The sequence below is a fragment of the Manis pentadactyla genome, chromosome 4 (genome assembly GCF_030020395.1).
Source record: "Manis pentadactyla isolate mManPen7 chromosome 4, mManPen7.hap1, whole genome shotgun sequence".
Classification (NCBI taxonomy): domain Eukaryota; kingdom Metazoa; phylum Chordata; class Mammalia; order Pholidota; family Manidae; genus Manis; species Manis pentadactyla.
The window spans coordinates 78,808,709-78,834,986 of NC_080022.1; the positions used below are offsets into that span (position 1 = coordinate 78,808,709).

The 26,278-nt window shown below is 39.6% G+C and overlaps 1 protein-coding gene across 1 annotated transcript in view; it reads left to right on the top strand.

Moving 5' to 3' along the window:
- The first annotated feature begins 5,253 nt into the window (after positions 1 to 5,253).
- Positions 5,254 to 26,278, top strand: part of EPHX4 (epoxide hydrolase 4) — a 40,696-nt gene continuing 19,671 nt past the window's right edge. The window contains exons 1-3 of the mRNA XM_036906568.2: positions 5,254 to 5,584; positions 9,203 to 9,288; positions 24,650 to 24,807. Coding sequence (XP_036762463.1) covers positions 5,354 to 5,584; positions 9,203 to 9,288; positions 24,650 to 24,807 — 475 coding nt within the window. The 5' untranslated portion in view covers positions 5,254 to 5,353. The remainder of the gene's footprint in view (positions 5,585 to 9,202; positions 9,289 to 24,649; positions 24,808 to 26,278) is intronic.

Below are 26,278 nucleotides of genomic sequence, written 5' to 3' on the forward strand. Positions count from 1 at the left end.
TACCAAAAAAAAAAGTAGAGCACAAGGAATATAGCCAATAATATTATAATAACTTTGCATGTTGACAGATGGTAACTACACTGACTGGTGAGCATCTCGTAATATGTATAATGGTCAAAACACTGTGTTGTACACCTGAAACTATATAATATTGTATGTCAGCTATATTTAAATGAAAAAATAAAACACTATTGTTTTAAAAAAAAGAGGAGGCTCCCCTCATGGGAAGAGTGTTTCAGCAGGCTGCACCTATGCACAGGGAGACCTTCAGGTGTCCCCCAGTGGACATGTGGTCCAACATGACTTGCCTCCTAGAGGACTGGGCTCCACCCCAAGACTGGGTAGGGGTGGAGACAACACATGAGGCAGTAAAGTTGACCCTGTGCAAAATACGGAATTCCTTTGAGAAACAGTGTGCCCATGAGGCTGCAGGAATTGTGGGGAGTTTTATTCTCACAATATTGAGAAATGCTGTAAGGGAGAAAGACACCCTCCTGCAGGAAGCATGAGAAGAGGCAGCATGAGAAAGTGAGCTGTGAGGTACCATTGAGGAGGTAAAAGATTTGTTGGTGACTGAAATGGTGTCACTACAAGGTGCTGTGTAAATGGTAAAGGACGTCATGGTAGCACGAGAAGGAGCAGTGGCCAGAGGAGCAGTGGCACAAGAAGCAGCAGCACGAGAGCACAGGCTGCCAGGTGCCGTGGTGCAGGTGAAGGATGTAGTGGAGCCGTCAGCCCCATATACGGAGGATCGGAGGTTTGACAAACAGGTGGGGGTGGAGGCCCTGCTGGTGCGGGAGGCTTCAGCCCCTCCTCAGTTCAAACTCCACCTGGTTGAAAGCTGGTGGGGAGTCCGAAGGACTTGGCAACCACAGGTTCTTCCAGGAGAGGTGCAGCTGCCTCCCCAGATTGTGGAGCACTCCATGCTTTGCTTCTATCTTCAGACTCAAGCACGAAAGGAAATACGATCTAGAAGGAAGAATTTAAAGGGCCCCATGAAGGTCACGAGGACCCAGATATGGTTCGATTTGAGAAGGCAGGAGCAGACAGAAAGAAATTGGATGGAAAGTCAAATAGAATCTTACTGGAGCTGTGGCAACAACTCAGACCAGGGCAGCGGTTTGGGCTGCTGAGGACAAACAGAAGCCAGAGACAAAGCAACAAGACTGGCCTGTGTGCCTGCAAGGCTTTCTGTTGGAGAGGCTGGAGAAGGTGGGTATTGTAAGGCCCAGCCATTGTCCTTTTGGTTAACTCCTTTGAATAGAACTGGTTTGAATACAGCCAGGATGACCACTTGGTGGCAATGGATCTCCTCAGGCTTGAGGGTTATTTTGTTATTTGTATATTTTATTATGTTATTATGGAATTTGGTAACAATGTTCCAGCTTCCTCACACAGGGATGGTTGCAGAGTACTGAGGGCAAATAGATTGAGAGGAGAGAGTCCTGGAGGGGTGGAGTGTAGATAAAGTGAAGGTTCCTATGGCTAGAATTCTCACCTGGCCCTGGTCAGCTAGCTCACTACACACATGTGGGCAATATGTTGTTATTGACTCTATGTAGAGAGCTCCACCCAGTGCTCTGGGTGCCATCGTGGCATGGCTGCAGGGCTGCAAGGCTGCAAGGCTGCAGGAGAGAAGAGACAGGACTGGAATGGTGGCAGCACCAAGTACAGAGACAGAGACGGCTGCAGGGGCAGAGAGGCTGGGAGGCAGACTGGCTTGCTGCATGCAGACTCACTCTGAGTGGACAGGATTCTAGTGATTGGCCTGCCACTGTGGGAATAAAGTTGTGTATAAACCCTTTCACCCCAAGAATGTTCCATTGTCATTCTCTGGTCTCACTGAATCCATAGTGAACTTGTCCAGGGCTGAAACCCATCGGCAAGACAGTTTATACCAAGCTTTATTCTCAAGGTGGCGGGTAGAATGCTGGAATTACATCTGCCTCTGGGATATTCACAATCCATCTCCATCTCTGCCTCCAAGCAGAGCACTGGGCAGAGTTCTTTTTATAGTAACTCCAACAATAATGACTCATTGCCAACAGGTGTGAGAGCATTAGCCTAATTAGTTTAGGGTCAGGTAAGGATCCTGGAAAATGAAAGCTCATTTTCCCTACACTGTCTAAAGAAAAAACAACAGCATTGATAGATCTAAAAAGAGAGACAAATCCACCATTACACAGATTTCAACATTCTTCTCTCAGAAATCAATAGAACAAGTAGACAGAAAATCAGTAAGGATCTAATAGTCCTGAACAACATTGCCAACCAACTTTATCTAATTGACATTTATACCACACTCTAGTTACCATCAGCAGAAGACACTTTTCAAATGCAGTTGGAACATAACCAAAATAGACCATATTCAGGGACATAAAGCAAACCTTGACAAATTTAAGAGAATGCATGGTTTACAAAGTAAATTCATGGACCATGCCAGATTTAAAAATTAACAACAAAAATATATCTGCAAAATCCCCCAATGTATTTGGAAATTGAGCATTTCTAAATAACCTATGGTAAAAGAGGAAATCCCAAGAAGAATTGGAAAAATATTTTGAATTGTATGAAAATGAAAAAACAACACAGTAAAACTTGTGGGGAACAGAGTTAAGAGGAAATTATTTTATCAATAAATGCTTATATTAAAACCAGAAAAATTTGAAATCAATCATTTAAGCTTCTATATTAAGGAACTAGGAAAAGCAAAGCAAATTAAACCTAAATCAAGCGGTAGAAAAGAAATAAGAGCAGAGATCAATGAAATTAAAAACATGAGAGAAAAAAAATCAATAAAACCAAAAGCTGTTTCTTTTTTTACATTGATAAGCCCTCTAGTCAACTTTACCAAGAAAAAGAGAAGACACAAATTCCTAATATCAAGCATGAAAGGGAGAACATTACAGATCCATAGATACTTAAGAGATAATGGTCATATTATGAAGAACTCTATAGCCATTAACAACTTATATGAAATGGGTAAAATTCTTAATGATATAAACTGCCAAAGAAGAAATAGATCACTAGAATTGTTCTATAACTATTAAATAAGTTGAATTATATTTAAAACCTTAAAAGAATAAAAAAAAAACCCAACTCCAGGCCTAGATAACTGTTTTGAAGAATTCTACCAATCATTTAAGAAAGAAAGAATACCAATTCTATACAAACCCTTCTACAATATATAAGAAGAGCAAATATAGATTAAAAAGTCATCAATCAAATATTAACAGATTTCAACAATATATAAAAAGAAATATATAATACTCCATGACCAAATAGGGTTTATTCTGGGAATGAAAGGCTGGTTTAGCATTCAAAAACTTTATGTAATTAGTCATAAAAGATTAAAGAGGTTAAAAAGAGAAGATTAAAGAGGAAAAATTATGACTATCTCAAGAGAAGCGGAATACCTTTTGATAAAATTCAACCTCCATGTATGAAAAAAACCTCTCAGAAATCAGTAATAGAAAGGAACTTCATCAACATGATAAATAATATCTAAAAAAATCTTCAGCTAATATTTTGCTTCATAGTGAAAGACTGAATGCTTTTCCCCTAAGAACAAGGTAAAGGTGTCCATTTTCACTACTCCTATACAATATGGTACTAGAGGGCCTAGCCAGTGTAATAAGGCAAGAAAAGGAAAATATACTGGAGAGGAAGAAATAAAACTATCTCTGTCCACAGATGACATGATTATCTGTATATAAAATCCCAAACGATCTTTCAAAAAGCTACTACCAGAACTAGTAAGTTTAGTAAGGTCTCAGGATCTGAGACAAAAGAACAAAAATTGGTCATGTTTCTACATATAGCAATAAGTAACTAGAAACTGAAAAAAGTAGCATTTATAATATAAAAAAAGAAATTCTTAGGTATAAATCTTGTAATATGTATAATATGCTTAAAATCATGGAAAGCAGGTGAAAGAAATCAAAGATGATCTAAATAAATGGAGTGATAATAATGTTCATGGATTATAACACAATATTGTTAAAATATCAGTTCTTTCCAAATTGATTAATAGACTCAATTCATTCCAATCAACAAATTGTGCCAAAATTAACAAACTAATGCTAATTTTTAAATGGAAAAGTAAAGTAACCAGAGTAGCCAAAACAGTTTCAATAAAAAAGAACAGAATTTAAGGATTCAGACTAAGTTCTAGACTTACTAATTTCATAGAAATGGCAAATGTGATATTGGAGAAAATACAGACATGCAGATCAATGAAATAGGCTAGAGGGCCCAGAAATATTCCACATGTCAACTCATCTTCAACAGGTGCACAGGTAATCCAATAGAGAAAGAACTTTTTTTTTTTATGACTTTGTAATTTCCTTTATTGAACAGTCTGTGTTTGGTTTTTATTCTATGTCATTGACTGTTTTGAAGATTCCAGGTTTGTTGTCTTCTGTCACATCCCTAGGTGTGCATTTGTCTGATTGTTTCCTAGGTTCTATTCAGGTTGGACATTTTTGGCAAGAATCCTGCAGAGGTGATGGGTGCCCTTTTCACTGCACAATCCTAGGGGGATCAGGTGGTCAGCTGTCCTTTAATTGCTTTTGCTGAGCTTGGTTAGCTGGTCAGGGCTGTGCCCACCTGATCTCCCTGCAGTGCAGGTACCTTCTTTCCTTGTAAGGAATGAGTGAACTGGGGCTTCTTTTGGAGGTGTAAATACCTGTTCACACCATTTCCTATCCTTCCCTGTTTGAAGTATTACATTGGCAGCTACAGGATGGGTGAATTACTACTTTGGTAATTTCTTTTTTTGTTGTTTCTTTCTTTATTTTATCACATGTACATCACAGTGGTTCAACAGTGCCTGTTGGTGTGGATATTCTCCAGCTAGGTTCGGAGTGGTTATAAGACCAGCTAGGCCTCCTCTAATTCTGTGCTCCAGAAACAGGCATAATGAAATTCCAGCAGTTAACTGAGCAGTGAGAGGATTTGAACACTCGTCAAAACAAGGGCGGCCGCGCTTCCTTCGAGTACCTGGGCCGGTTTGGGAGTCTCACCTTCATTTTCCCCATAGTTTAGCAATTGTTAAATGGGACTCCACTTTGCGGAGGATGCCGGGTCTCCAGCCCTGCCCAGTCCAGGGCGGAACTCCCCGCGCAAATGCTCTGCCCTGCCGGGCCCTTAGCCGGGCGCTGCGGCCCCGAGCGCGCACCGCGGGCGCGGGCGCCTGTGCCTGTGACACGCGCGCGGGCCGGCGCGGCCGCCGGGGGCCACGGGGAGGCGCGCGCAGAGCTGGCGGGCAGACGCGCCGCCTCGCTCGGAGCCGGAGTGGGCGCTGCGGCGCCGCGCCTCGGAAGGGAGCGGGCCCCGCCGCCACCGCCGCCCGATGGCGAGGCTGAGGGACTGGCTGCTCCGCCAGCAGGTCGCGATCCGCTCGCTGCTCTTCTGGTCCCTGGTCTACTGCTACTGCGGGCTCTGCGCCTCCATCTACCTGCTCAAACTTTTGTGGAGCATCGGCAAGGGCCCCGCGCAGACCTTCCGGCGGGTCGCCCGGGAAAACGCGCCCGCGTGCCTGAACGAGCCCTCTCTGGGTACCCACTGCTACGTGCGGATCAAGGTGAAGGCCGGGGCTGGCCCCCGGGCCCGGGAGGGAACGTGTCAGCCGTGAGCGCCGAGGGCGCGGGCTGCGCCTCCCCTGCCGCCCAGCGCCCCCTCGTGTTCCTGGGTTCCGCCGAGCGCGCGGCGGGGACCGGGAAGATGACAAGGGGAGGCAGGACGGGCGAGGCCTGGCGGGAGGGGGTTAAAGGCTGTGTGTCGTGTGTGTCGTGTGTGTGTGTGTGTGTGTGTGTGTGTGTGTGTGTGTGTGTGTGTGTGTGTGTGTGTGTGTGTGTGTGTGTGTGTGTGCAGGGTAATCAGCGGTCTATTATGTTACTGTACCCTCCTCTACCACCACACCTCAGAATAGTTCTGCTCCTTTTCCGTTTTCCTGCTCTAAGGGGAGGCTGTCGCCTGTCATCTTTTTGCCCTTTAGAGCTTAGGTCAGCTGTAGAGAATTGTTCCTGGTGGCGCCCTACTGTCCAAGAGGCTATCCTGGCCCAAATTTTGAAGACTGAAAGAGTAAATAGAATAAGGCATTGGGAATCAGGAGTTTATTCAGCTCAGCATAACGTAGCATTCACAGATGACCTAAGCAGCATGAACCAAATAAACAGTGTATGGTTGTGGGGAAGGAAGCAGCCTTATGAAGTCAGAGACCAAAGGAATGGAATAAAAAGTAAATGTCAACCATGTATGCAGACTCTTCAGTTGTTCGTGCTTGTCCCAAACCTCTTCACGGCCCACGAATATTCTATTTCCTGAGGCTCTAGGTGAAGGAAAATGGACCTTAGTGATGGCCTTTCAATACTAACCTGACAGGAGAGGATATTTATGTTACCATGTGGAGATTCCTATTAGGAGCTAAATTGTCCAGCAGCTGGAGTCCAGAAGACCAAGGGGGACGTTTTTCTTACCCATATTCAGCCTGGGGTTGATATGAGAATTAAATGAATTAATATTTGTTAAACAAAACCAAAAACAAGCCAAAAACTTAGAACATAGTAAAAAAAAAGCCTGACACATAGTAGGTACAATCACATATTTATTCACTAAATCTATTCAAGTGTCCGCAGTATTTCATTTTCTAAGACTCACTGCCAATGAAATGAATTACTGTACTTTTAGAATAACTTCTACAGTTGAGGGCAAAGTCAGATTTATTATCTTCATCCAGCCTGAATCATCTGGAATTCCTCATAATGCCTTTCTTCTGACTCTGGCCACCTACAGAGTTTCCCCAGAGGCACAGAACCAAGGAGTGGAAAGAACATAGTCCTAGGAGGTAGAACAAGATGGGGGTTCTGCTCCTAACCACCTTTATGATCTGTGGTAACATCTTTGGGCCTCAGTTTCCAAATCTGCAAAATGATGGGGCTGAATTAGCTAACCTTTAAGATTTTTTCACATCTGTAAATCCAGGTACTTGGGTTGCCTGATAGAAGACCAAGTCTCTGTGCTCAGCTTCTGGTTCTTGGTTTCTTTCTTCACTTCTGAATTTCTGTTTTTCTTGCTTGCTTTTTCCTCCATTTTGCTCTCTTCAATTTGCTTTGTATTTGCTGTATTCCTGTCTTGTTCCAATGCTTTTTGTTTTCCTTCGGCAGTCTTATCTCGCACATGCAGAGTGAAGTCTTGTCTGGGAATTGTTTAATCCCTCCTTCATATTTAAATGATAATCATGCTGGATACAGTATTCTTGGTTCAAGGCCCTTCTGTTTCATTGCATTAAATATATCATGCCATTCTCTTCTGGCCTGTAAGGTTTCTGTTGAGAAGTCTGATGATAGCCTGATGGTTTTCCTTTGTAAGTGACCTTTTTTCTCTCTCAGGCTGCCTTTAATACTCTGTCCTTGTCTTTGATCTTTGCTATTTTAATTATTATATGTCTTGGTGTTGTCCTCCTTGGGTCCCTTGTGTTGGGAGATCTGTGGGCTTCCGTGGTCTGAGAGACTATTTCCTCCCCAGGTTTGGGGAAGTTTTCAGCAATTATTTCTTCAAAGACACTTTCTATCCCTTTTTCTCTCTTCTTCTTCTGGTACCCCTATAATGTGAATATTGTTCCATTTGGATTGTTCACACAGTTCTCTTAATATTCTTTCATTCCTAGAGATCCTTTTATCTCTCTCTGCCTCAGCTTCTCTGTGTTCCTGTTCTCTGATTTCTATTCCATTAACGGTCTGTTGCACCTCATCCAGTCTGCTCTTAAGTCCTTCCAGAGATTGTTTTATTTCTGTATTCTCAGAGTGAAGTTTTGAGCACTCAGAGCATTCTGCTTTTAGAATACACACTGACACGACATGAGAAGCAGGAAGCAATGGGAAATGTACATGCAACTTTCAGCTTAAAATAATAATGTGGGAAGGAGAGAACTAAAAATAAGGAAAGGTGGTGTGAATTATATAACTGATGGCACAGCTCTTGACGGCAAGCTGAGAAAAGTAGATGACTAAGAGGTAAACATAGCAGGAATATAAATTCAGATCAGAATTATTTACATCTCCCGTAGAATTTGGGTGAGATGAAATATGACACATCAGTAAGATAAAAATCCCAATTGTTTCAGAAACTCATAATATATAAGTTGACCTTGTATGTAAAATGAGAAGGGAAGAGGATATAATAAAAAGGAATATTGACAAATACAAATCTACCAATTTGCCATACTGATTAATTATGAGTATTTTCTTTTTGAAAATTAATAATACTTATGTAATTTCATGATATTAAAAATAATGCAAGTGAGGTTTTTTAAATTTTATTAAGGTATGTTTGATATATACTCTTATGAAGGTTTCACATGAAAAAACAATGTGGTTACTACATTTACCCATATTATCAAGTCCCCACCCATACCCCAATGCAGTCACTGTCCATCAGTGTAGTAAGATGCCACAGATCCACTATGTGCCTTCTCTGTGCTACACTGTTCTCCCGTAACCCCCCACACCATGTGTACTAAGCATAATACCCCTCAATCCCCTTCTCCCTCCCTCCCCACCTGCCCTTCCACACTCCTCCCCTTTGGTAACCACTAGTTCATTCTTGGAGTCTCTGAGTCTGTTGCTATTTTGTTCCTTCAGTTTTGCTTCATTGTTATACTCCACAAATGAGGGAAATCATTTGGCATTTGTCTTTCTCCACCTGGCTTATTTCACTGAGCATAATGTCCTCCAGCTCCATCCACGTTGTTGCAAATGGTAGGATTTGTTTCTTTCTTTTGGCTGAATAGTATTCCATTGTGTGTATGTACCACATCTTCTTTATCTACTGATAAAGATGATAAAATGTCCTTCTACTTATGGACACTGAGGTTGCTTCCATATCTTGGCTATTGTAAATAGTGCTGCAATAAACATAGGTGTGCATATATCTTTTTGAGTCTGAGAAGTTGTATTCTTTGGGTAAATTCCAAGGAGTGGGATTCCTGGGTCAAATGGTATTTCTATTTTTAGTATTTTGAGGAACCTCCATATTGCTTTCCATAATGGTTGAACTAGCTTACATTCCCACCAGCAGTGTAGGAAAGTTCTCCTTTCTCCACAAGTGAGGTTTTTTTAGTGAAATGGGAATAGTAAATGTACTATTTTGACAGTCAACACAAAATGTCACTGAAAGTCCATGCCCTCTATTTCTACTACAGGATTCAGGGTTAAGATTTCATTATGTTGCTGCTGGAGAAAGAGGCAAACCACTTATGCTGCTGCTTCATGGATTTCCAGAATTCTGGTAAGCTTATCAACTAACTTTTTCTTTTGCATTAAAGGCTTGGTTTATCATAGTGTCATTTTGTAATGAAATATCGTAGTGTTGTTCTAATGACTTTTAATAGCCCCTACTCTCTGGTTGCTTACCCAGAGTAATCATTCTTAAATATTCCTGAATCATAGGAATGGTTTTTCTTGTATTCTAGAGAAACTTGCATGTTACCATCCTATATTTTTCTTTTGAGAATTAAATATCTATTAGTGTTTTGAATTTTTGAAACAGTCAGTTACGAAACAGTTTTATAGTACCTACAAGGGACAAAACACAATATTGGGTGGGGAAAGGAGATTTGAAAGAAATCAAAGGCTTAGAGTACCCGTTACCTCTTTTCTCTGGGGTGAGAGGAGGCAAAGAGAGAAGAGGACTCATGGAAGCTGAAAATGAACTATTTTGCACAGAGCAACAGGCTCATCTGAATGCAGGTCAAATTAAGAACCCAAATATTTCACTTTAGGAAGAAAACCTGTAGCCAAAAATACAGTTACTAATTAACTAGGAGAAAAATGTTCTCTTTCATTCAGATGAAAACAATATATGATTAAACTATTAAGAAGTGAGTATCTTTAAAAAGATGGTACCTATTGTGGTGGTGAAAAGAAAATCAGATTTTTTATAACTCAAGGCTATGATCTTGAGATGGCTCATGAACTATAAATTAGGCCAAGAAATGGATTAAAAAAAAAACATTATCTGAGTTGACTCAAAGGTAAAATATGTGTATCTTTTTAGAGGTCTGGGCAATTTCTCCCTGTCCTTAAATTTCTCTCTTACTATCACTCTTAAAGCCTGGAATTCCACTGTTATATATACCTCACCTCCTTTAGAGGTTTAAAGATTTTGTGTCATCCTAAGTCCTGATTTAAAATGCATCTAGCTCTAAAACCTTGATACACCTTAGTTACTACTCTAGGAGTGAAAGCGACTTTATTAATAGATACAGTGAGGATGGTAGTGTACTAGAAAGTCTTAGGCATTAAAGAAAAGAGTGAAAGATGGCAACCCCATCTATCTCGTGACTTCTCCAGAGCAAAAAGTGTATGGATGCTGCTTCCTGAGATTTTCCCCTCATGAAAATTTCTCCTCTCCCACATTTGCCTGCATAAATAAACAAAAATTATTTTCACATTAAAGTTTACCTGTTCTTCCATCTGGAGGCAACTTAATTAGGTGCTAAACAGCCCAGTGTAATCAAGCATATGTATGTGGACTCATTTAATGGAGCACTTACTATGACTGGCTCACAACAGAATGTAAGTCAGAAGCATTAGTCAAATCTGCATAAAGTAACTTGGGCAGTGAATTCTGGCTCCTCCACTTCCTTGCTGCAGGACCTTGCACAGTCATCTACCATAATCACAGAGTTGCTGTGAGGATAACAAAGATCAAAAAATGTGAAAGGCCTTCCATGTGGCCCCAGTGAATACTCAATAAATGTTCATCTTCTTCCTTCATTGCCATTCACTCAAGCAGAGATCCTCAACACTTTTATTAATAAAGTCCCTTTCACTCATCAAGTATTAACTAAAGTGCATTAAAGTAATATCTCTTTCAGAGCTAAATACATTTTAAGTCGGGACTTTGGATGACAAAATATATAAAGCTCTGAAGGAGGTGAAGAATATGGAATGGTGGAATTCTACATGCTAAGAGCAATATTAAGAGAGAAGTTTGGGGATGGGGCATTGCCCCAGATGTTTAAAAAAGAGTTTCCTGATTCTGCGTGCTGCTCCTAATGATGATGATTACTGATGATTTACTGAGAATTTAGTATGCGCTAGTTACTATTCTAAGTGTTTTACTTGTATCATCTCATGTAAGGCTCATAGCTACTCTTCTGAAAATAGCAGTGCCACAAAGGAAGGCACATCTCATTCTTAAATACTTCAGATTTGACCTCTGCTGCTTGTCTTCAGTATATAGGAATGATAATGGTCTGATAACATGCTTGGATTTTTTATCTGAAGTATAGTTGACATACAATCTTAGATTATTTTCAAGTACACAACACAGTGGTTCACCAGTTACCCACATTATTAAATCCTCATTCCAACTAGTGCAGTCACTATCTGTCAACATAGAAAGATGTTACAGAATCATTGGTTTCATTCTCCGTGCTATACTACTATCTCTGTGATCAACTTGTATCATGATTGAGAGTTTTTGTGTACCTTTATCCCCCACCCACCCACCTCAACCTCTCCCCCATGGTAACCACCAGTCGCTTCTCAGTGTTTATGAGTCTACTGCTGCTTTGTTCACTTTGTTTTGTTTTTGTATTCCATAAATAACTGAAATCATTTGGTATTTGTCTTTTCCCTACCTGGCTTATTTCAGTTTGCATAATACCCTCTAGATCCATCCATGTTGTTGCAAATGGCAGGATTTCTTTTCTTTTTATGGCTGAATAATATTCCATTGTGTATATGTACCATCTCTTCTTCATTCATTTATTGAGGGATACTTAGGTTGCTTCTATAGCTTTGCTATTGTAAATAATGTGACAGTAAACATAGGGGTGCGTATACCTTTTTGAATCAGGGATTTTGTTTTCTTTGGGTGAATTCCTAGAACTGGAATTACTGGATTAAATGATATTTCTATTTTTAGTTTTTTGAGGAACCTCCATACTGCTTTCCACAACGGTTGTACCAATTTACAGTCCCACCAACAGTGTAGGAGGGTTCCCCTTTTCCCTCATCCTTGCCAACACTTCCTATTTTTTGTCTTTGGAATAGTGGCCGTTATAGTGGAATAATAGTGGAATAATAGCTGTGAGGTGATATGTCATTGTAGTTTTGATTTGCATTTCCCTGATGATTAGTGATTTGGAACAACTTTTCATGTGCCTGTTGGCCATCTGTATTCCTTCTTTGGAGAAATGTCTGTTCAGGGCCTCTTCCCATTTTTTAATCAGGTTATTTGTATCTTTGGTGTTGAGGCATGTGAGCTCTTTATATATTTTCGGTGTTAACCCTTTTCAGATAAATCATTTACGAATATATTCTCCCATAGTGTAGGATGCCTTTTTGTTTCGCTGATGGTGTCGTTTGTTGCACAGAAGCTTTTTAGTTTGATGTAGTCTCACTTATTCGTTGTTTATTTTGTTTCCCTTACTCAAGGAGATGTGTCCAGGAAAAAAATTGCTCGTGCCTACATTCAAGAGATTTTTACCTGTTTTCTTCTAAGAGTTTTATGGTTTCATGTCTACGCTCAGGTCTTTGAACCATTTTAATTTACTTTTATGCATGGCATTAGACAGTAATCCAGTTTCTTTCTCTTATCTGCAGTGTCTAGTTTTCCCAACACAAGTTATTGAAGAGGCTGTCTTTTCCCCATTGTATATCCATTGCTCCTTTATCCTATATTAATTAGCCATATATGTATGGGTTTGTATCTGGGCTCTCTATTCTCTTCCATTGATCTATGGCTCTGTTCTTGTGCCAGTACCATACTGTTTTGATTACTGTAGCTTTGTAGTATTGCTAGAAGTCAGGGAGCATAATACCCCAGCTTTGGTCTTTGTCAGGATTGCTTTGGATATTTGGGGTCTTTTGTGGTTCCATATGAATTTTAGAACTATTTGTTCTAGTTCATTGAAGAATGCTGTTGGTATTTTGATAGGATTGCATTAAATCTGTAAATTTCTTTGGGCAGATGGCCATTTTGATCATATTAATTTTTCCTATCCTAGAGCATGGATAGATTTCCATTTCATGGTGTCTTCTTTGATTTCTCTCATGAGTGTCTTATAGCTTTCAGAGTAAAGGTCTTTCACCTCCTTGGTTAGGTTTATTCCTATGTATTTTACTCTTTTTGATACAAATTTAAATGGAACTGTTTCCTAATTTCTCTTTCTGCTGATTCATTATTAGTATATAGGAATGCAACAGATTTCTGTATAGTGATTTTGTACCCTCCTGCTTTGCTGAATTCAGTTATTAGTTCTAATAGTTTTATGGTGGAGTTTTTAGGGATTTCTATAAATAGTGTCATGTCATCTGCAAATATGACAGTAACTTTTCTCCTTACCATTTTAATGCCTTTTATCTCTTTATCTTATCTAATGTTCATGGTTAGGACTTCCTATGTTGAATAAAAGTGGTGAGAGTGGGCATCTTTGTCTTGTTCTTAATCGTAAACTTTCAGCTTTTCACAATTGAGTATAATGTTAGCTGTGGGTTTATCATATATGGCCTTTATTATGGTGAGGTACATTCCATCTATACCCGTTTTGTTGAGAGTTCTTATCATAGATGGATGTTGAATTTTGCTAAATGCTTTTTCAGCATCTATTGAGATGATCATGTGGTTTTTATTCTTTTTTTTTGTTGAGCTGTGTGATGTTGATTGATTTTTTAAAATTTTGTTCCATCCTTGCATCCCTAGAATAAATCCTACTTGGTCATGATGGATGATCTTTTTGAATTCTGTTTTCTAATATTTTGTTGAGGATGTTTTCATCTGTGTTCATCAGGGATATTAGTCTATAAGTTTCTTTTTTGTGGTGTCTTTGGTTTTTGTATTAGAGTGGTACTGGCTTCATAGAATGAGTTTGGAAGTATTCCCTTCTACTTTTTGGACTACTTTAGGAAGGATGGGTATTAGCTCCTCTGTAAATATTTGGTAGAATTAACCTTTGAAGCCATCTGATTCTGGACTTTTGTTCTTATGTAGTTTTTTGATTACCAATTCAATTTCATTGCTGATAATTGTTCTTTTCAGATTTTCTGTTTCTTCCTGGGTCAGTCTTGGAAGACTGTACTTCTAGGAAGTTGTCCATTTCTTCTAGGTTGTCCAATTTATTGGCATGTAATTTTTCATAGAATTCTCTAATTCTTTATATTTCTGTGGTGTCTGTTGTAACTATTCCTTTTTCACTTCTGATTTTGTTTGTGTCCTCTCTTTTTTTTCTTGAGAAGTCTGACAAGGGATATGTCTATTTTGTTTATCTTCTCAAAGAACCAGCTCTTGGTTTCATTGATTTTTTTCTGTTGTTTCAGTCTTCTCTATTTTATTTATTCTGCTTTGACCTTAATAAAGTCACTCCTTCTACTAACTTTGGGTTTCATTTGTTCTTATTTTTCTAGTTTTTTTAAATTGTGAGTTTAGACTGTTTATTTGTTGTTCTTGTTTCTTGAGGTAGGCCTGTATTGCTACACACTTCCCTCTTAGAACCACTTTTTGGCATCCCACAAATTCTGGACTGTTGTACTTTTGTTTTCATTTGTCTCCATGTATTGCTTCATTTCCATTTTGATTATTTCATTGATCCATTGATTATTTGGAAGCATGTTGTTTAGCCTCTGTGAGTTTGTGGGGATTTTTGTTTTCTTCATGTAATTTATTTCTAGTTTCAAACCATTGTTGTCTGAGAAGTTGCTTGATACAATTTCAATCTTTGCAATTACTGAGGGTCTTTTTGTGACCTAGAATGTGATCAATTCTGAGAATGTTCCATGTACACTTGAGAAAAATGTGTATCCTGCTGCTTTTGAGTGGAATATTCTGTACACATGTGCTAAGTCCATCTGATCTAGTGTGCTGTTCAGTGCCTCTTTTTCCTTATTTATAGTCTGTCTGGTTGATCTGTCCATTGATGTAAGTGGTATGTTAAAGTCCCCTAATATGATTGAGTTGCAGTGTATTTCTCTCTTTAGTTCTGTTAGTATTTGTTTTACATATTTAGGTGCTCCTATATTGGGTACATAGATATTTATAATGGTTATATCCTCTTGCTGGACTGATACCTTTATCATTATGTAATGTCCTTCTTTGTCTCTTGTTACTTTCTTTGTTTTGAAATCTATTTTGTCTCATATAAGTACTGGTACTCCTTATTTTTCCTTCATCTCTATTATTTGCATGAAATATCTTTTTCCATCCCTTCTCTTTTAGTCTGTGTATGTCGCTATGTCTGAAATGAGTCTCTTGTAGGCAGCTTATAGATGGGTCTTGTTTTTTTAATCCATTCTGCTACACTATGTCATTTGATTGTTGCATTCAGTCCATTTACATTTAAGGTGGTTGTTGATAGGTATGCACTTATTGCCATTTTATTAATTGTTTTATGGTGGTCTTTGTAGTTACTCTCTGTTCCTTTCTTCCTCTCTTATACTCGTTCCTTGTTATTTGGTGATTTTCTTTAGCATTGTGATTGTATTTCTGTGTGTGTGTGTGTGTGTGTGTGTGTGTGTGTGTGTGTGTGTGTGTATGTGTGTGTATATTATAGTCTTCAGGCTCGTGGTTACCATAAGGATCACAATTTCCTAAATAAATAACAGTCTATATTTGGTCACTCTATTTCAAACACTGTCTAAAAGTACTTGTTTTTTCTTCTTTCTCCTCCACACTTTATGTATTAGTGTCATGATCTGCATTTTTTGTGCAATGCTTTACTGATTTTGTATATAGTTGATTTTGCTACTTTTGTTTCTTTTTTTTTTAGCATTGTATTTGCTTAGCAATAAATTGGTCTACTGCCTTTACTATGGGTTTGTTTCCACTGATAAGAGTATTTAGGCTTATGAACATTTCCATCTACAGAAGTCCCTTTAATATATCCTGTAAGGCTGGTTTATTGTTGGTGAATTCTTTTAGCTTTCATTTATCTGGGAAAATTTTAATCTCTCCTTCAATTCTGAGTTATAACCTTGCTGGGTAGAGGATTCTTGGTTGAAGGTCCTTCTGTTTCAATACATTAAACATTTCATGCCACTCCCCTCTGGCCTGTAAAGTTCCTACTGTTAAATCTGCTAATAGCCTTATGGGTTGCCCTTATAAGTAATTTCCTGCTTCTCTCTAGCTGCTTTCAATACTCTCTTTTTATCCTTAATCTTTCTCATTTTAATTATAATTAAATTATGTTATATTTAAATCTCAGTGTTGTCTTTCTGGAGTTCCTTTTGTTAGGGGCTTTCTGCGCTTCCAGGACCTGGGTGTCTGTTTCCTTCCCCAGATTGGGAAGATTACAGCAATTATTTCTTCAAGAGTTTTTCTACTCCTTTGTCTCTCTCTTCTTCTGGTACCCCTGTTATGTGAATATTGTTTTGTTTGGAGTTGTCACAAAGCTCTCTTAGCATCCTCTCAATTCTGGAGATTCTTTTTCCTATCTGTTCCTCAGCTTCATTGTTTCCCTGTTCTCTAATTTCCATCTCATTGATTATCTCAACTTGCTGCAATCTATTATTCATTCCCTCCATTTTAGTTTTCATTTCAGTTACTGTATTCTTCAGCTCTCAGTGGCTGTTTTCAAATCTATCTCTTTGCAGAAATCCTCCCTGAGATTATCAGTACTTGTCTGCAGAGCATATTTATGACTGTTATTTTGAAATAGTTATCAAAAAGATCAGTGATCTCTGTTTCATGTAACCCTATTTCTGGTGTCTTATCCTATTCTTTCGTTTGGAACATATTCCTCTGCCTCCTCATTTTGTCTGAGTTTCTGTGTTTCTTCCTTTGTATTAGATAGATCCACTATGCTCCTGGTCTAGAGAGTAATGACTTTATGAAGAAGGCATCCTTTGGTGCCCAGAAGCTCAAGACTCTTTGCTCACCTGTGCCTGGTTCTCCTTTGTGGCAGAGCCCCATTTGCTGTTGGTGGGCTGTGGGTGGGACCACTCCTCTGCCCATCTGCTAGCAGTGGTTGATCTCAGTCTGCCACAGCTGGCAGCTCGCCTCAGCCAGCCCTTTGTGAGCTGAGGAGTAGTGCCTCTGCTGGGATCTTTGTGGGCTTGGCCGCCCTCTGCCTTTCCTGCAGTGATGATGGTGCTCCTGGGCCAAAGAGACAAGTGGGAGCTGGGGGGTGCACAGGGGAGTGCTCCTCAGAACAGGGCTGCCAGCAAAGAGCAAGGAGCTTTTGGAGCTGGCTCTTGCAGGTGCCTCCTCAGTTGGGCTAAGGGATGTCAGGAAGGCTGGGGAAATCTCCCTCCACCTGCCAGGAGGCAAAGTCTGACTATTGCTCAGCCAAGTGGGCCAGATGCACAGGCAGGTGCACAGAGAGACACCTTGGGGCTGAGCTGCCAGCAAAGGGGAGAGAGTGTTTGGGACTTGTTAGGGCTGAATGAGGACTGGGAAAGTGTCATCTACCTGCCCTTTCTCCTGTGGTAAGGGCTCCATCCAACCCCCACCCCTCTGGTACCCATCCCACTGCTGGTAAATCTTTCAAACTGCATCTTCTCTTTTGAGTCTCAGCAGGACTGGAAGAGCATGGGTGTCCTCCAAAAGATGCAGGAGTCTCAGCCTCCCTGAGTGCTCCAGCTCTCCCTGATGTCCAGCCCCATTAATCACCAAAGCTTGATGCAATGTGGTCTCATGTTCCCAGAGCAGATCTCCAGGGACAGGTGTGCAGACTTCCTGAGCAGTTATCACCTCCCCACTCCATTCCTCTCCCTCCCACTTGTGGGCTGGGGTGGGAAAAGGCTTGGGTCCTGATACATTGCAGCTCTGCCAGTTTACCATTTTCTGTGTGGTCTCTTCAGGTGTAGATGGTCTGTTTTGCAGTCTTCAGGACACTTTCAGGGTTAGTTTGGCTGTAGTTGCTTCCTTCATGTGTATGTGGGAGGAGGTTTCCATCTTGCCTTCCTACTCTACTATCTTTTTTCCAACAAACATGGATTTTTACCCTTCAAATTTCACACCTTATAGAAACATTCAGGAGGGTGTTAAACATAAGCTCACAGTATAAGAATATCTTACTTTAACATTTTATAATCATTCTAAATAAAATTCATGATCTGAATGGGGAGAGTTGATATTTAACTTTTTAGAAAGAACACATTTAAAGGCCATTATCTTTTCAACTCATACTGTCTGCCAATGGGTTTCAGCCCTGATCAAGTTCACTATGGATTCAGTGTGACCAGAGAAACGACAGTAGAACATTCTTGGGATGAAAGGGTTATACACAACTTTATTTCCACTGTGGCAGGTCAATCACTAAAATCCCATTCACGCAGAGCAAGTCTGCATGCAGCAAGCCAGTCTCTGCCTCTGGGCCTTTCTGCCCCTGAACGGCTGTCCTCTGGGCCTCTGTCCTTAGCACCGCCACCACTCCAGGCCCTGCTCTGCTTTCCTGCAGCCTTGCAGCCCTACCACCATGTTGCCCAGAGCAGTGGGCAGGGCTCTTTTTATAGAGTCAGTAATGATGTATTGCCCACACCTGTGTAGTGAGCTAGCTAACCAGGGCCAGATGAGAAACCTGGCCACAGGAACTTTCATTTTATCCACACATACCAACTTCAATACTTGTCCATTCTCTTTTTCCTCCTGGAAGTTCTTTATCTGTGAAACAGTCTACGTGAAGATAAAAATAAATCTTTGTTTTTAAAGGAATAAATTCAACCACTTAATAATTGTTTCAAGGAGTCCCAGAAAATAGCAGCGATACCCATTTAGTATAGAATAGTGGATGATCTCTGTCATATTTTAAGAAATTATACTTTTGCACATTTTTTACAACATTGTCCCATTATTCACTCTTTGTGAGAGCACTTTTGCAAAATAGAAGTGCCTGGTGATTCTTTTACATGTCCTAGAATCTTCAGATGGGACAACCTAGGAGGATCCCTGCACAGGTCCTTAGACATCAATCCCATTTGCTCTAACAAAGTCAAGTCTTGGATGTGTCCATAACAGATCTGATTTTGTGAGGAATGGTTTTGTTTTGAAAAACTCTCAGAGATATTTTCACCCTGAGACCTTGAGAAGCACAGATTAAGAAATATATGCAGATCGTTGGAACAAGTCCTTTCTGTTCACCAAATCCACCATTTGTTACTCCAGCAAGAACCTTGCTATCATTTAGAATAATAGTGAACTCCTGATAACTCAGTTCTCAAAGAGAACATATTTAATTCACTGATCTTTGCTGGCTGTTAATCAGAAAGCTACCTGGTTGTTCAGGAAGAGTTCTAAATAACATGGAGATTTCTGGGAATCAAAAACCTGTTTGACTATATCATACCCTAAAGAAAGACGTCTATGTGAGGCTTACTCTGTCTTTCCTTCCATTCAAATCGCCACTATTACCCCTTATGGAGTCTAGTCAGTTTCATTCAGGAAAAAGTCAATTCAAATTAGAGTTTAGGACAAAGCTGTTTTGATTAAGCCATGTCAAGTCTCTCTCTTGGGCTTTCTCTTCTGTTTTTCCAAAAGCCCCTTCTCTTGCATTTCTCTCTTCTTTAAATGCCAAAAATCTTTGTCTGGCATTTCAAACGAATTTTATCTTATCCATTTGCCAAAATACACATGAAATTATAGGTTTGTTTGTAGATCAAGTAGGTCAAAATATTTGATACAATGAAAACCAAATAAATTGGCAATGTGTTTAAAAGTAGTTTTTAAACGGAAAAGCATCTTACAAATGTAAGGTATTCTCTTCATTTATCACCATTACCTAAGAATAGCTTTTGAGAATTGTTGACATTTAATATATACTATTAGATGTACTCAGAAATAATAAAATCCCAGGTCTTTCTGAAAATCTAAAGGAAATATCAAACAAGATTCCCATCTAGGAGGCCGTTAGCTAAATTGGCCCAAAATAAGGCTGTCTGTCAAGAGATGATTTTCCTCCCACTCTTTCTCCACCTCAATTTGCATTGCTTTTAAAAATATTTTGAGCTGATGCAGGCAATTTCTTTGAGTTGTCTTCATCACCAGCTGTATGGAATGCATTCATCATTACTCAAGTGCTGAGGCAAGTGAGAGCCCATCATACATGCAGCTGAACACAGACTGATGACTCTGGCTTTTTCTCTGTTGTGAAGGAGAAAAGGATATTCTACATCTGAAAGTGGCTAACCTGGTAAACCAAAAGCCTGCTTATGTTAAGAGTAATAACTAGGAAAGAGGTTGCTTTTTTAAAAGTGTCCTCTGCTATTACCTAAAGCTATGAGAATAAAAATGTGGATGAAAATGGCTAGATTTGTTTATTTAAAATATTTTCAGGAGTTACAGGTTTTGTAATGTTTCATTCCTGTATCAAGGGGGTTGTTTTTGTTTAATTCATATGAATGACATTGTCTTGCCAATGGGTTTCAGCCCCGGGCAGGTTCAGTATGGATTGAATGAGACCAAGGAACGACAATGGAATATTCTTGGGGTGAAAGGGTTTATACCCAACTTTTTATTTCTACGGTGGCAGGTCAATCACTAGAATCCCGTCCACTCAGAGCAAGTCTGCATGCAGAAAGCCAGTCTCTGCCTCTGGGCCTCTCCACCCCAGCAGCCGTCTCTGTCCTCAGTGCTGCCACCACTCCAGCTTCTGCTTTCCTGCAGCCTTGCAGCCCAGAGTACTGGGCAGAGCTCTTTATATAGAGTCAATAGCAACATATTGCCCACACGTGTGTAGTGAGCTAGCTGACCAGGGCCAGGTGAGAATCCTGGCTATAGGAACCTTCACTTTCTCCACAGACATGCCCATCAGTCTCTCACTAGGATGATTTCTTTTTCAGTTTAGAGTTAAATAAAGCATATTTGACTTATGCTTTGTGAACTCCAGGAAGATTACATTTTAAAATTATTTTGCAGTTGAAGATGACAGTTGCCCTATGTGGATAAAATGAGAGTTCCTGTGGCCAGGATTCTCACCTGGCCCTGGTTGACTGGCTCACTGCACACCTGTGGGCAATACATGGCTGTTGACTCTATATAAAGAGCTCCGCCTGGTGCTCTGCACACGCAACATGGTGACAGGGCTATAAGGCTGCAGGAGAGCAGAGCAGAGGCTGGAGTGGTGGCAGCGCTGAGGACTAGAGGCCCAGAGGACGGCTGTGTGGGACAATTGTGTAGAGAGGTCTGGAGGACAACTGTGCAGAGAGATCTGGAGGATGGCTGTGTGGGACAACTATGCAGAGATGCCCAGAGGACAGCTGTGTGGACAGAGGGGCCCAGCGGCAGAGACCGACTTGCTGTATGCAGACTCGCTCTGAGTGAATGGGATTTTAGTGACTGACCTGCCACTGTGGGAATAAAGTTGGGTGTAACCCTTTCACCCCAAGAAAGTTTTGCTGTCAATTTCTTTGGTCATATTGAATCCATAGCGAACTTGCCCGGGGCTGAAACCCACTGGCAAGATATCATATTTCTTAGAAATGTTTAAGATACTGTTTGATCCCACTCATTAATAACAGTGTTAGTTGAATTTATTTGTAGTGCAGTTTAAATTATTAATCAGATAATGACATGCAGGTATTATGTTTGCATAATCTCTAATACAGTTTTAAATATAAAGTATTGTGGGATTGTACACATTATTTTGAGTCAAATTTCTACCTTGAAAATTAAATCAATTTTAAATGAAGACATAGATACTTAGGATATTAAAACAATGTACATTTTTGAAGTTGAATATAAATTCCCCAACAGGAACTGGGAACTTTAGTTGTCATTATCTCAAGGTTTGAACTGGAAGAGAGTTTTATTGAATAACTGATGCTTCTAACACTATCAAGATTCAGTGCTTTCATTTGTTTGTTGTTTCATTTATTCAGCAAATCCTTATTGAGTACCTACATGGTCTAGGTATTCTATCAGCCACCTCAGTAAGCACAATTGGGTGGAAGCACAAGACACCAACAGATTATTACAAAGCACCTGGCAGTGCAGTGAGGTCATGTGCAAGTGGGAGAGTATAGAAGGGGCCCACTCAACCCACCTGTAAAGGAGGCAGCCAGGAAGTCTCCTGAAAGAGGAGATGCCCAGTGTCAGGAGTTCAATGAGGGGTGAAGGGCAGGGATTGTGAGTAGTAGGGGAATATGGGGATGTATGTCTCAAAAGAAATCACATGAGTGAAGTCATAAACAAAAAAGCAAAAAAACAATACCATGTTTATTCACTACAAGTGTCTTAGTGCTGAAGGGGCAGTGTTCTATGGAAGGAGGCCAGACCCTCAGTTTGAATCCTGGCTCTGCTATTTCCTAATTCTGTGACCTTCAGCAGGCACATCAATTAATGTCTCTGTGCCTCTGTTTTTTCAGATCTAAATAGTGGGGATAATAATAATACCCACTTTTTAGTATTGTTTTGAAGATCAACATTACTACCTACATGTGTAGCACTTAGAATTGTGCCTGACATGTAATAAGAATAACATAGATGCTAGTTCTTTTTATTATACAGCAAATGACAGAGTATGAAGTAGCCAGGCTGTAAGATTGGGCAACAATGAAATCTTGGAGGGTTTGTCTGACAGAATAATAAGCTTGGGCTTCATGTTATGAGTAGTAGGATGCCTTGCCTAAGGTTTCAGCCCTGGGCAAGTTCACTGTGGATTCAGTGAGACTGAAAAATGACAGTGGAATATTCTTGGGGTAAAAGAGTTTATACCCAGCTATATTCTCATGGTGGTAGGCTGAGCACTAGAACCACATCTGCATCCAGGTCCATAATCTGCCTCCATCTCTGCCTCTGCCCAGCAGTGGGCAGAGTTCTTTACATAGTGACTCAGTCAATAATAGCTCATGCCTATGGGTGTGGAAGCATTAGCAGTAGGCCAATTGCATCAAGTAGATTAGGGTCAGGTGAGGATCCTGGCCATAGGATCGTCCATTTTCCACACACAGGGAGTCAAGAAAAGATTTTAAGCAGATAAATGACATGAGAGAGTTTGTGGTTTTGCTGCAACATCCTGGTTTTGTAAGAGCTAGAGCTGAGGTGAATGAAATGGACAGAGTGAGACCAACCCATAGGCTGCTGCGTTAATGGAGACCTGAATTAAGTAATGTAGCAGGGGTGGACAGGAAAAGTGATTAAATAAATATTTAAGAAGTTTTATCTGCAGAACTTTATTGATTATGATGTAATCCCTAAAGAGGATTCAGTTACAGACATAAAAAAATCAATTCAAAATTTTAAGTAAGGCTAATGAGAAAATAATATCGTATCTGTTAACAGATGAATATGTTTAAGGAAACAAACTGCTTCATTTGTTTGTAACAACCCAGAGACAAGATTAACAACACTGCTATGGCCTGGCCAAGGAAGATACATTTTATTAACATTTTCAAATCCATCTTAACTGGCAATATTTTGCAGATTTTCATAAATCCTAGATATCCTAGCAGTAGATCAAAGATTCTATATCCATTCATAATTCCAGATGTCTATCTGACACCCTTCTTGACGAACTGTTAGTTGATCTAAATTGGTTGATTTGTCTCATTGATCTTATTGCTTTGTGTCAATTCACACTGCAGCCCGCCTCTCACTATTAGTTCATAATCTCAGGTCACTGTGTTCACTTGCCTTTTGCACTGCAAAAATCTTTTCAGACAATGATGTCCCATTTAGCTTGTGTCAGATAACTTTATACTGTGTCTCCATCAATAGATGTGCATGCAAAGGCTTTTTAAAAAATATGTATTTGGAGTTCCATAACCTTGTGAATCACTTTGAAAACTTGATGACTTTTTTTCCCTCTTATCCAAAATGATTTTGCTTATTTGAAGAAGAAAATATCATGGATCTGCATATTTCAATTAATTTTGCAGTTGCATAGTCAAGCACATGGGTAATACCTGGCCCAGCAGGGGCTTCCAGGACTTGGCTATGGCACTGTGGCCATTCTAATTGGTCAGTGCTGGAGTCATTTTAGTTGTTAAATGTTTTAATATCATTCTTGCTTATACTAAGAGTTCAGGATCTCCACAAAGATTTTTGGTTTAGCAAGCAGAGGTTTATCTTAAGCAGTTGTTTCACTGGATTCTTTCAATGATAAACTTTTTTTAAAAAATCTTCAGACTTTTCTTTCATAAGTAAACTGTTACAATTACTAAAAACCTTGAGCCCTATTTGACAGTGGAGTAAGGTGAGTAAAATCTTTATGTTTTAGAGAAATATATTTTCATCTTGAAAAGTCAGGGAATGAGATGGTTCTGCCATATGGAAGCGTTTATAGGTACATATTTGCTGATAGCTATATGCATTAAGAAAGCTTAGAAAGCTGCTTTCTTAAGTGTATATATATATATATATATATAAGTATATTGGTGTTAGTATCTGATATTTTTTAGTCTCTGTAAATACTGACCCTTTGTTGCACTCCACTGGAACTGGTTAAAATATACATATATATTTAAATATGTATAATGTATATTTATTTTATATATAATAACTCATAATATATATAATATATATGATAATTTAATAAAGAACATAAGAGCTCCCTTCTCAAACAGATCTCTTCTTTCTTGCCCACACACAGCTATACTATATAACCTTCCCCAAAATAAGAACTTTCTAACAGTTTTCTGCTTAGAAAATCTGTAATGTTACTATCTGTATTAGTTACTGTGGTATTTTTAATGTTTCCTGTTTCCTGCAGGTATTCTTGGCGTCACCAATTAAGGGAATTTAAAAGAGAATATCGAGTAGTAGCACTGGATTTGAGAGGCTATGGAGAAACAGATGCTCCCATTCATCGAGACAGTTATAAATTGGACTGTCTAATTACAGATATAAAGGATATTTTAGACTCTTTAGGTAGGTTAGCTTTTCTTTTTAAACCTAAATACTGGGTATTCCCAGGAGAGATCCTATCCAAGTACTAACCAGGCCCCACCCCGCTTAGCTTCCAAAGATCAGACAGGATTGGGCACACTCAGGGTAGTATGGCCATAGTTGATAGATTAGTTTTCAAAAACAGTGTTAATTCTTTTTAAGGAGCTAGCATTCAACAAATTGTGAATTGGTAACCTCATTTCTTGGGGGTAATGTGTTTTCTATCTACCTGAGCTGTTATCTGGATCCTGTCATCATGGTTTTGGATCTACAGATCAAAATATTTATAGAGAAAATTTAAAATAGTACATCTAAAATAACTATTCAGTACACTAGCCAAGAATGACCTTTAAAATTTGTTCTTAAAAATAGACCCAGTGTAAACTATTTATTATTTTCAGGACTAATTATTGTCAACCTGATTCTTATACTCAGAAAATTAAATTTTTTCAGAACCACACCTAAGTAGCCATTTTTAAATGTTATAAGATGCAGAAGTTGCATTATTTTTCTTATATTTATCAGCTAGTCCCACAATAATATTGTATAACAAACCACCCCAAACTTAGATGCATGTAGCCATAGGCATTAATTCCTATGCTCATGGATCTGCAAGTCTAGGGTAGGCTGGACCCCTGTGGATCTTTGCCCCAGGTGGCAGGTCCTGCTGGGACTGGCTTCTCACTGTGGCCTGGGCTGGAGCCCAAGCTAAAGGGGGATAGTTATGCAGGGGAAGCTCTTCTACTGGGGATGGCCATATTGGCAATAGGGTGAGTCCAGCTACACAAGCATAGTTCAAATTCCTGCTTGCAGCCCATTGGCCAAAGCAAGTCATGGGCCCACCATGAGACCAAAGCAAATCACACAGCCAAGGCTAACATCAAAGGGGCAGCCAGGTGTTCTCCCATGGCAGCAGGGAAAGGGGAGGAGTATTTTTTTTAAACAATAATCTAATCCATTACATTCCTTTTGACTAAACCCCAGCTGCTACCTTCAGTATGTTCATGAAGCCAATATAGTGAGAAATCCATGAAATCAACTTAAAGGCCCTTTCTACAATAATCTAATGAGAGCATAGACTAGGCCAGTATTTGCAGAAGAGGAATAAAACGGATGAGGTCGATGCAGTGTTGTCAGTTAGTCTGATTACAATAAAATACACAGAGACAATGATTTCCAACGGTCATGTTTCATTCATATTTTCTGGTAATTCAGTCAGACTTGGCCTAAATTTGTCTTCATGAAACTTTCTAGGCAAATCAATAATACAAACTTGCCTTTGACCTAAATATATGGAGTCTTTACCTTGGTTTTCAAAACTTGGATCCATGGAACCAGAGCCGAGCTGGCTATTTTGGATTTTTTTTTAAGGTAGATTCCTGGGAGAGATTCTGAATCTGCTGGTAAAAAGTGGAGTGTAAGCCTGGGCTTCTAAATTTTCTAAAAAGCTACC